Genomic DNA, 11,505 nt, shown 5'->3' with positions numbered 1-11,505 from the left:
CAGGCGAAGGAAAGATTTAGAAAGTCGCCAGAGGGCATTTTTTGCAGGAGCGGTCACTCAATCCAGGCAGGGAAGGGGAGGAGTCTGAGCCGGGTCCCGCCTCTTCTCCAGTAAACTTCTCCCGCTCCAGCTTTGGAGGCTGGAGTTCCAAGGGCCGGGAGCAGCGGCGCGCCTGCGACTTTCCCCATGGCTTCGGTGACCAGAGCCGTGTTTGGAGACCTGCCCTCAGGGGCAGGGACAGTGGAGAAGTTCCAGCTGCAGTCAGACCTGCTGAAAGTGGACATCATCTCCTGGGGCTGCACCATTACGGCCCTGGAGGTCAAAGACAGGCAGGGCAGGGCGTCCGATGTGGTGCTCGGCTTTGCAGAGTTGGAAGGTGGGTTGAACTCTGCCCCGGGCTGCCGGGCCGGCCCCGGGCCCCCAGCCCACTAGTCTTTACGCACACGCCCCCCCCCCCCCCCCCGATCGATCGGGCTGCTGGCGGCCGGGACCCGGGGCAAGTCCCCGAGCTGGTCGCCGTCAGGAGTGCTTGCCGTCAGCCAACTCCGTGTTTCCATCCAGTGCCCCGAAAAAGACAAATGAATGGGAACTACAGGACTTGGCCTCTGGTTATCCATTTAGGCATTGCTTTAGTTAATTTGGAAGAGTTGAGGATAAGATGAAACCCCTGCAACCCAGGAGCCATCTTTGAGCTGCCAGGTCTGCGAGGGCAGGAGAGGGAAGAGCTGGCCAGAGGGGGTGTGGCTCCCCGTTCGGGCTTTGTGTTCTCCTGTAGGAGGACAATCCGGGACCTGCGTCTTCTACTTCCTTTCTCCTTCATCAGATCCTCTTTGAGGTCTGGTGGTCTCAGAAATGCTCCAGCGTGGCTCGGTGGGTGCAGACAGTTCTGCCAACTTGGTCTGATGTAATGGGGCCCCAGCGTTCCGGGGGCCACACTAACCCTGTACCGAGTGGAAAGTAGAAGACCGACTCACTGTCTAGCAATGAGGCCTCCCAACTAGGATGGACTTTTATTGGAATCCGTGGGCAATTAGGAGCATGTATGAATCGAGGCGTTCACAAACTGTTCATTCAGTTATGTCATTCATTGAGACAATGTCCTGACCCTCACAGAGCTTGCCCTTTAGCTGGGGACATGGACATTAGCCCACTCACCGGATTCATGCCTAATTACAGGTGCAGTTTGATCTCAGCCAAGGAAAATGGCCGCAGTGCTATCTCTTGTCACTACCCTGTAGCTAGACAGGAGATAAGGTCTGAACTAAATAAAGCTGGCCAAGGGAAACTGCTTGAAGAGAAATAGCCTTTGCTCAGTGGAAGGGGCGTGCACAAAAACTGCCAGAGGAGGTTTGAGGTTTTCCTTTAGGTGTGTCTTTCTATCTGTTTGGTTCTTTAGATATGTAAGATGGCTCATGGTTAGAAGTCAACAGAAGACTCCGGGTCTTGGTGTTTCTCTGGTGGGGGTTCAGATCTTCGGTTTTCAGAGTCAGAAGCTATGAGGGTTGACGAGTGACAAAAGAGGATTCTTCAGAATCATTTTGCTGAGTCACCTCTCTCTCTGTTAGTAGCATAGCTATTTTCTGGGCTGACGCAGAATCACAAAGAGATTACTTGGCTGGTGCAAAATTGCCCAATGGAGTCGAAGAATTCGACAGAGGGTCTAGAATTCCAGAGCCAGCAAAGCCTTGGAGATACTGAGCTGTCAGCATCTGCTTTTATCACCTCTTCCATCTCTGCCTGATCGGAGATAGCGGCCCTCCCCCCGCACCTCTGCACACATTCATTCACCTACCCTCACTCCTTACCCGTTTTAGTTCTGATACAAGAGCCACGCGGATCTTAAAAGACAAAGTGTCTGTGGAATTCTTGTGAACCGTGTGCCATGACACGACGCCTGGGAGGCAACAGTGTCTTCATAGGCGTGGAAGTGTCGATTTTGTGAGGGCATCCATACAGTGGAGTCGTCTCTGAGTCTAGGACTCCTGTGGGAGTCTAGGTGAAGAAAGTATTATCCCCACATGTTCTTGAAAGGGAGGGAAAAAACCCAGATCCCCTCGGATTATAGTGATCTAGCTTGCTCTGTATTGCCCTCCACGGTAGTCACCTGTCTTGAGAACGTTAAATAGCATTTTCTTATTAGGATGCATCACAGGCTTCCCCCAAAAGTTGAATCAAAGCGTCTAAAATATTGTGGGTGCTGGGTCAAGACAGACGTCCTCATTCCTATGCTATAATTTAGATAATTGAATTACCGATTTTGAAAGGAAAGCACGCTATTTTCAGAAGAGGAAAAGTTGGAAAAAAGCCCTCAGAATGTCAATTAGTGCTTTCTAATATGTGCAGTCGGCTTCGTGGTTATTGCAGTGGCCCTTTGTTCCCTTTTTACAGCCCGTCTTTCAGTTTTTTTTGTAGATTCTCTCAGTATTGCTAAAGATAAAAGAAGACTCCATATATGTCATAACAGGAAGCATACTTGTCTTGGTTAGAATAGTGTGAAATGCTGCTCTGCTACTATTTTGATTAATTCTTGTGTATTAAAACCCATGTTAAGAAACTGGCAAAAGTGGGCACCTGGCTGGCTCAGCTGATGGAGAGTATGGCTCTTGATCTCAGGGTTGTGAGTTTGAGCCCCACGTGGGGTGTAGAAATTACTTAAAAAAAAAAAAAGATCTTAAAAAAGAAAAAAAGAAATTGCTAACAGTGATTGTCTTTAAGAAAAGACACTGGGTAGCTGGGGTGCAGGGTTAAGAAGGAGACTTTATTTTCACTGCATATTCTTTTCAACTATCTGAATATGTAAGTATTATGTGAACAAAACGGAGGTAAATCATTTAAAGCTACAAGACGTGACAGAATATGACAGAATAGGGGGTTATCTTGACATTACTATGTCCCCCAAACGTTTTGAGCCACAGGGAGGAGCTAAGCATGTGTAATTCTTTGAGACATGGTCCTTTGGTATCTGCCAGGTTAGATGTCAACTCTCTCCAGTTTCCCAGATAGCTTATATAAACTGCTTGGATCATGGCCATGACCGGAGGTCGGAATGGTTCAATTTCTCCCTGGGAAAATTAGATCTTTCTTCTGTAGAATTCTAAACAGGTAAATCATAGGATCTTTTAGTTACAGCCTGGAAAAATCAGTAATGCCTCCTATGAATTTTTCTGCCATTTTTTGTACCTAAAATACTTAAAAATGCTTTTCATGTTCATGTCCCACCTACAATCATTACGACTTCTTTCAAAACCTGTGATGAGACTATTTGCCTATAAGCCACAGGTATCAACGACCTACCCACACGATCACTGCCTGTTCTGCCCCTCTATCTTCCCCCCAGTTACCACCGAATACCCAGCTATTACTGCCGTGAGAGCCATTGTGGAAAAAAATAGAAGAAAATGGACTTTGTGCTTTTTGAAAACCGTGATTCATTGGGGGGTGGAGGAAAGGGGACGGGTTCAGAGGCTGCGGTGTAGTATTGCAGACGGCCAAGAGTGCCCTTAGAGGAACGTTGAGGATTCCTGGTTTAAGTCTCTGCTTTGTCCCTTAAAGCCGTGGGACCTAAGCACGTTATTTAACCTCCCCAGACTTACTTCCTCGCCTAAATTAATGGATAGTGATGATTAAATGTGCTACCAGCTGTGATAGTGTCTGTAGTGAACAACCAATAGTTTTTATCTCTTTTCCTTCCCTTGCCTCCAAATATCTTCCCTCACACTACTTGAACTTTTTACCTCACTTCGTTAACACTGAAGAAAGGGCATGAAAATCCATGTGGGCAGCCAGCGGCCATTGGAAAATATCTAAGATGTTGGGGACAATTAAAATGCTTGTCAGTGAAAGTAATGTTTCCTCCGAAAGCCAAAGGAAAGTCATTCAGGTTGTAGAAGCTTCGACTGGGATTAGTAGGCACTTTTATGTCAGACTTTAGGGCACTCTGGCTGAAGTTTGGGCTGTAGGAGGCGGACAGCCCAGCTGGGGTCCTTGGAATGTTAGAGGAGTGGAAAGATCCAGTAATATATTCTGGCCAGTCCTTTGCCCAGGAAAAGGGACAGACTTTTTCTCTACCCTTTATCCCACATCAGCAGTTGGCTTGATTAAATCATCATTGTGGCTTGACCTAGAAACCTGCCCTTTTTGCATGGAAAACAGTATTTTCTGCATTTCAAAACAAGCTTTTTAGTCATGGCCTTTTCAGAATTTGAGGACTGTCACTCTCTATAATTCTGATTTGATATAAAACTTAGTAACATATGGGGGCGCCTGGGTGGCACAGCGGTTAAGAGTCTGCCTTCGGCTCAGGGCGTGATCCCACCGTTCTGGGATCGAGCCCCACATCAGGCTCCTCTGCTATGAGCCTGCTTCTTCCTCTCCCACTCCCCCTGCTTGTGTTCCCTCTCTCGCTGGCTGTCTCTACCTCTGTCGAATAAATAAAATAAAATCTTAAAAAAAAAAAAAAACAAAGAAACTTAGTAACATATGAAGATAGTATAAAATCCATTTGTTCGGAAGAGTTTTTCAGAGACAAGTTGGGAGCAGTGCTTTCTGCTGTCCTTATGGTTCAGTCATTAAAAACTCTTCCTCTAAACCAAGGACTGACAAGTGCTTCTTATCTCTGTGGTGGGCTATTTACTGTGGCCAGAAAGCGGTCCCTTCCGAGGGAATTCTTACAAGCCCGTGAACCAGCAGCATTGCTGTTGGATTTGTCATTGTTTCCAGAGCCACGCATGTGACTGGTGAAGAGTTAAGGTTGAACGGATCAAAGTAGAAATCAAAAATAGATACAGCCAAACGATTTTAAACAAAAATTCTGCTTTTCTTCATATTTTTGACTCCTGAAAAGCAGATGAATGGTCCACATTATGCGTCATCAGAAAAATGCAGATTAAAATAATAGTGAGGGTTACCAGTATGGCCAAAATCCAGAACACTGAAAACACCAAATGCTGGCAAGGATGTGGGGCAACAGGAAATCTCATTCATTGCTGGTGGGAATGCAAAATGGTGCAGCCACTTTGGAAGACAGTCTGATCGTTTCTTACAAAACTAAACATATTCTAACCATATTCTAACTATAAGCAAGCAGTCATGCTTCTTGGTAGTTACTCAAAGGAGTTAAAAATTTATGTTCACACACACACACACACACACGTCCACACACACGTCCACACAAAACCTGCACAAAGGCGTTTATAGCAGCTTTATTCATAATTGCCCAAACAACAACCAAGTTGTCCTGTGGTCCGTGAACGGACAAATGAACTGTGGAACATCCCGCCCAGTGGAATATTACCCAGTGCTAAAAAGAAATGAGCTACTAAGCCACAAAAAGCCACTAAAACTCATATTATTAAATGAAAAAAGCCCATCTGAAAGGGCTACCTACTATCCAAGTCCAACTATGACATTCCGAAAAAGGCAAGTTTATGGAGTCAGTAAAAAGATTTGTGGTTGCCAGGGGCTAGGGGGATGGAAGGGATGAATAGGGAGAACACGGAAGATTTTTAGGGCAGTGAAAATACTATGTATTGTATTATAATGATGGATACATATCATTATTCCTTTGTCCAAACCCATAGAATGTACAGCACCAAGAGTGAGCCCTACTGTTGAACTATGGACTTTGGGTGATAATGATATGTTGGTGTGGGTTCATCAATTATTAGAAATGTGTTTCTCTGATGGGAGATGTTGGTAACGGGAGAGGCTATGCATGTGTGGGGACGGGGAATATATGAGGAACCTGTACTTTCTGCTCAGTTTTGCTGTAGACCTAAAACTGCTCTAAAAATAAAGTCTAAGGCATCTGGGTGGCTCAGTTGGTTAAGCATCTGCCTTCGGCTCAGGTCATGATCCCAGGGTCCTGGGATCGAGTCCCGAATTCGGCTCTTTGCTCAGCAGGGAGCCTGCTTCTCCCTCTGCCACTCCCCCTGCTTATGGTCTCTTTCTCTCTCTGACAAATAAATAAAATCTTTAAAAAATAAAGTCTACTAAAAAAACAAAAGCAGATGAAGCAAAACCAAGAGAAGTTTTCCTGGCCTGTCAGAACTCCTCTTGGTTACCCAGTGTAAGGAGTTTGAAAGCTGCAGCTTCAGAAAGGGAGGAGGGCGGGGAGGGAGGTGGGAGCTTTTGGCGAGGTCAGTCTGGCCTATGCTGAGGGGTGGTAGTAAGATCAATTCACCAGAAAGTCTTGTGCTTTTCAAATAATGTGATGCTTCAGAACGAGTACTTAGGAGCCAGGCTGTGTTCAAATCCAGGTTCTTCTGATAACTAGCTGTGTTTTGGGGCAAGTTACGTAGCCTTTCTGTCCTCAGGTTCCACGTCTGTAAAATGAGGGTAATAATATTGTCTAGCTCATAGAACTATCCTGAAGATGAAATGAGTTGAATGTAGAGCACTTAGGAAGTGGCCGAGCCTTAGGAAGAACTCAGCGTTAGCTATTACGACAGTCCATACGCAGGACTCTGAGGACCTGCAGGTTAGCGGGGGAGTGAATCAGGAGAGACCTGGAAGAGGATGGTTAATGTTTCACTTACACCCAGCCAGTTGAGTAATGGGAACCTATGATCTGCAACTGGCCTAATGGTTCAGGGTCTGTATCCCAAGAGCCCCTCCAGCCATGGTAAAAATAATTCATATGCTTGAATTGCATACTCTTCTTTTTTTTTTTTTTTCATTTAAATTCAGTTAATTAACAGATAATGTATTATTACTTTCAGAGGTGGAGGTCAGTGAGTCATCAGTCTTGTGTAACACCCAGTGCTCATCACATCACATGCCCTCTGTAATGTCCGTCACCCAGTTACTCCATCTCCCCACCTCCTCCCCTCCAGCAATCCTCAGTTTGTTTCCTATGATTAAGAGTCTCTTATGGTTTGTCTCCCTCTCTGATTTTATCTTGTAGCAGTGGTTCTCATCTATAGCAGCGACGTCCACAAGAAGAAGAGTTGAGGCTTAAGAGAGGGACTTTCACGTTTTACTCTTTTTTTAAAAAAGAGATTTGTTTATTTATTTGAGACAGAGCGCAGGGAGCAGGGGATAGGGGGCAGAGGGAGACAGAGAATCTCAAGCAGACTCCCTGCTGAGCGTGGAGCCCGACATGGGGCTGGATCTTACAACCCTGAGATCATAACCTGAGTTGAAATCAAGAGACAGACAAGTAACTGACTGAGGCACACAGATGCCCCTTTCACATTTTAGTCTTTATTAAGGTTGCCAGATTTAGTGAATGAGAATATGGGACACCTGATTAAATTTGAATTTCAAATAAATAACAAATGGGTTTTTTAAAAACTTTTTAAAAAGTTTTTATTTATTCATTTATTTAAAGAATCTCTACACCCAACATGGGGCTTGAACTCACGACCCCGAGGTCAAGAGTCTCGTGCTCTTCTGACTGAGCCAGGTAGGCACCCCAGCAAATGGTTTTTAAATGTTAAGTATGTCTCATGTATAATAATAATATGGATATACTTATACTAAAAAATTATTTGTCGTTTATCCGAAATTCAGATTCAGCTGGGTGTCCTGTATTTCCTCTGACATGCCTACTCCCTATATAATTTGCTTAATGCTCTTTAAAGGATAGTTTCATGAAATAATGGTATTATTTTAAAAAAATAAAAAGAGGAAGAAGAATTCTTCTCAAGACAACACAAAAATAGGGTTTTTAGTTAAGGAAATTGACTTAGAAAAGAGCAAATTACAAAGTAGCACTTAAATTAAGACTCCGATTTTATAAAAAGAAGAAAAGCACATGTCTGCATGTACTAAAGGGCAGGAGGATATACATAAGAATATTAACAGTTGTCCTCTCTAGTGATGAGATGAAGATGATTTAAATTTCTTGGGGTGCCTGGGTGGCTCAGTTGGTTGCACATCTGACTCTTGGTTTCGGCTCGGTGTTGATCTCATGAGATCAACCCCCAAGTGGGGCTCTATGCTCAGCATGCGGAGTCTGCTTAAGACTCTCGCTACCTCTTCTTCTGCCCCTCCCCCCTCAAATAAATAAATCTTTTTTTTTCTTAAAGATTTTAATTATTTATTTGTCAGAGAGAGAGAGAGCACAAGCAGGGGGAGCAGCAGGCAGAGGGAGAAGCAGGCTCCCCACTGAGTTAGGATCCTGATGCGGGGCTCGATCCCAGAACCCTGGGATCACGACCCAAGCCAAAGGCAGACTCTTAACCAACTGAACCACCCAGGCATCCCTAAATAAATCTTTAAAAAAAATACATTTCTTCTTCGTGCTTTATAAAGTTCTTTCACAATGTTTACAAAGAACATGCATTACTTTTGGAAAGGGAAAACGTCGTGTGTAAAGAACACCATTTTTCTGTGCTCCCTGAGGAGTTGAGTACGTCCAAGCTGTTCCTACTTTCAGCTTCTCTCAGAAGGAAGTGGTGGGCAGCAGTGGGAGCCTCACCTTTGGTCTGAAGTTTTAAAAAACACTTCCATCTCATGTCCTGCAGGCTACCTCCAAAAGCAGCCCTACTTCGGAGCCGTGGTTGGCAGGGTGGCCAACCGAATTGCCAAAGGAACATTCACATTGGACGGGAAGGAGCATAGGCTGGCCATTAACAATGGACCCAACAGTCTGCATGGAGGAGTCAGAGGGTTTGATAAGGTGAGTCGGGGGCGCTGGACAGAGTCCTCACCTGGCGTACTTCACAGAGTACCTTCAAACATACCATCTGTTCGCTAGGCTCAATCCTAGGCCCTACAGCAGATGTGTGGGGAGGTGATACAGGAAAGAGGCCGATCCTGGGGTTCGGGGGACCCATCCTTCTGTAGCTCGTTGGACTATAACAGGCAGGGGAGCCCTGAGTGAAAGGGTGACAGTCCTTGACTTGGGAAAGATAGGGAATGACTTTCTCCCGGTGTCAGGCTCAGAAGTCCAGTGGACCTTGGGCACAACGGAAAAGTGGCTTACAAACACTACCTGCCACTTACTGTACAAGGCATTTGCATGTCTTCTCTGTCGTGCTTACGAGAGCCCTGCGTTCTCACCAAGTGAGAAATCTGAGGGTCTGAAAGGCCATATAACTCCTAGGTTGGGCTGCCCGGCCCGCAGCCCTTGTTTCTGCACGATAACTGCTGGTGTAAGCGCCCCCGGTCCAACACACACCCCTGAAACTGCCACTATGCCCCCCCTCCGTGCAGCGTGGTGCCACATCCAGGCATAGCCTTCCAGCGAAGTGCCTCATGCCTCAAAATTACCTCAGATTCTCCCCGGATTACTCCTGTCCGCAGTAAAACTCCCATTCCCCAAGCGAATCCCGGCAAAACAAGGTTAGGACAGCAAACTGATCAAACAGCTTCTCCCTGAAGTAGAAATGCCTGGCCTGCTTCCTAGCTGTGTGGGAGTCTGAGGCTTAACCCCCAGCGACTCTCTTACTAGTCTAATTTCAGGGTGATAATTTTGGTGGCTAACTCTCCTTTAAATTATACCACCCAGTTTATTTCCTAAAGAAGATCCAGAAAATACTAGAAGGTGTGTGGCAGTTCAAGATCACCATTTCTTCCTTTCTGCCTCTGACTGCCACCTGTCCCGTTGAAGGAAGTTGGTCACTCTTTCCCGTCTCACCAACTTCCCGTCTGTGGCCTAGAACCACACATGCTCCATCTCCTCCCTGTTGCTCCGTGATCAGACGCCTCACACCAGGAAGGCTTGAAGGCAAGGGGTGGCCTCGGTCCTGGCAGTACTGGGACAGAGGGTCTCCGGAGTATGGCAGGCCCATGGGCAAAGGCCAACCAGAGGAAGTCAGGCCCAGCTCTGTTCTGACAGGGATCGTCAGAGGAGCGTCAGAACAGCACCTGTTCTGGTTTGATCCCCTTCCCTCTGTTCCACTGTAGTGTTTTCTGTGGCGCTGCCTCACCTGTGTGCCCTGTAAAAACACAGCCAGCTAGTGAGGACATACCTCCCAGTGCACTGTGCCTATTGAGTCCCTTCTGTGAACCAGGCAGCGTCATATGGTGGGGATTCCTGGGACTCCAGGAGAGCGAGGGAGCCAGACCCTTCGATAAACAGCTGTTCTCGGCAACCGGCCCCTAATGTAGATGCCAGCGGTGTGCTGTAGACACCGGGTGTGGACAGATTCTAGCAACCGGGGAGGCAGGATTTGAACCACCCTTGAAGGAAGAGTAGCATTTCATTTAGTAAGTAGGTACTGGAAAAAATGGCTGTGCAGAAGCCCAGAGAGGGTTGGGGACAGACTTGGAATGTTTCCCTGGGGATATTGAAAGCTTTTGAACTGTAAGCTTTCACAGCGTAACGTGAGCCGTATCGGGGGAACTTTGTTTCCAGTGTATTTCATCTCGACAATTACTGAATAATAGCTGGTTTGTAGGTACGTCTTCTTCTATTTATATCAACACATTTTTCTTAAAAGATGAAATTGAATAACCTAACAGGATTAGAAATGGTATTTAAGTAGGCCTAGAGATGCAAATGTGGAAATTTTCAGGAAATTTGGAAAGTGCGGAGTCAGGGATATTCTCCCATGGGTAGGAATTGTGTTTTCCCCAAAATTATACTTAACCGATAATATTGGTTTACACAAAAAACTTTCCACTGTGTTCTTTCTCTAAGGACAAAAACTAGGTGGTAAGTGGAGAACATTTTGTTTCAAATACTTTATTCCTAAAATTTTCCATTTGGGGGATTTTTTCTTTTTTTAATCATGCATATAACTGGCTTTATATTTTAAGTGTCTTGAAAATTCAAGACTTCTAGGAGATAACTAGGGTGTAAAATTAATTTTTTACTAAGGTCAGTGAATTTGTTTCAGATACCAGCTGCTTTCACCATATGTAAAGGCAGAGACCTCTGCTCCTGCTGGGCTTCCCTGCCTGGTAAATGTGGGATCTCTCAACATCAGTGAGAGAGATCCAGGCCACGCTAGGAGCAGGTGGGCAGAGCCTGGGCTCAAAGGCCATTCCTGTGGCCCACAGAAATGATTATCTTTCAGTCTATTTGGAAGGACAGTGTTTGGCTTCAACTTTTCTGTTGAAAAAAGGAGATTCAAACAAAACATTCACTGTAAAGAAGATGTGGAATGCTGTAGACTCCAGGCCTAAGTCTGAATCTTAGTTCTGTCACTAATGACATGTATGACTTAAACAAGATTTTTTTACCCCTTTAAACAATGGGCACAGGGCCCCTGGGTGGCTCAATCAGTTAAGTGTCCAACTCTTGGTTTCAGCTCAGGTCGTGATCTCAGGGTCCTGAGATCGAGCCCCATGTCGGGCTCCATGCTCAGCCTGGAGTCTGCTTAACACTCTCTCTCTCCTAGGAGCACCTGGGTGGCTCAGTCAGTTGGGTGTCTGCCTTCGGCTTGGGTCGTGATCCCAGGGTCCTGGGATCGAGGCCCACGTCAGGCTCCCTGCTCGGCGGGAAGCCTGCTTCTCCCTCTCTCTCTGCCTGCTACTCTCCCTACTTGTGCTCTCTCACTCTGTCAAATAAAAAAATAAAATCTTAAAAAAAAAAGACTTTCTCTCTCTCTCTCC

At 45.8% G+C, this 11,505-nt stretch overlaps 1 protein-coding gene across 4 annotated transcripts in view; it reads left to right on the top strand.

The window, feature by feature from the left end:
- Positions 1 to 38: 38 nt before the first annotated feature.
- GALM (galactose mutarotase) overlaps positions 39 to 11,505 on the top strand; it is a 46,883-nt gene continuing 35,416 nt past the window's right edge. For 3 of the 4 annotated variants that reach the window (XM_087863723.1, XM_087863724.1, XM_087863722.1), the window contains exons 1-3: positions 39 to 376; positions 7,331 to 7,405; positions 8,469 to 8,623. In XM_087863723.1, coding sequence (XP_087719849.1) covers positions 187 to 376; positions 7,331 to 7,405; positions 8,469 to 8,623 — 420 coding nt within the window. In that variant the 5' untranslated portion in view covers positions 39 to 186. The remainder of the gene's footprint in view (positions 377 to 7,330; positions 7,406 to 8,468; positions 8,624 to 11,505) is intronic. The other variant, XM_045809045.2, reaches the window with a different exon arrangement.

The sequence above is a fragment of the Ursus americanus genome, chromosome 7 (assembly GCF_024610735.1).
Source record: "Ursus americanus isolate L20-20 chromosome 7, mUrsAme1.1.p, whole genome shotgun sequence".
Lineage (NCBI taxonomy): Eukaryota > Metazoa > Chordata > Mammalia > Carnivora > Ursidae > Ursus > Ursus americanus.
This window is presented reverse-complemented; position numbering and strand designations above follow the sequence as displayed.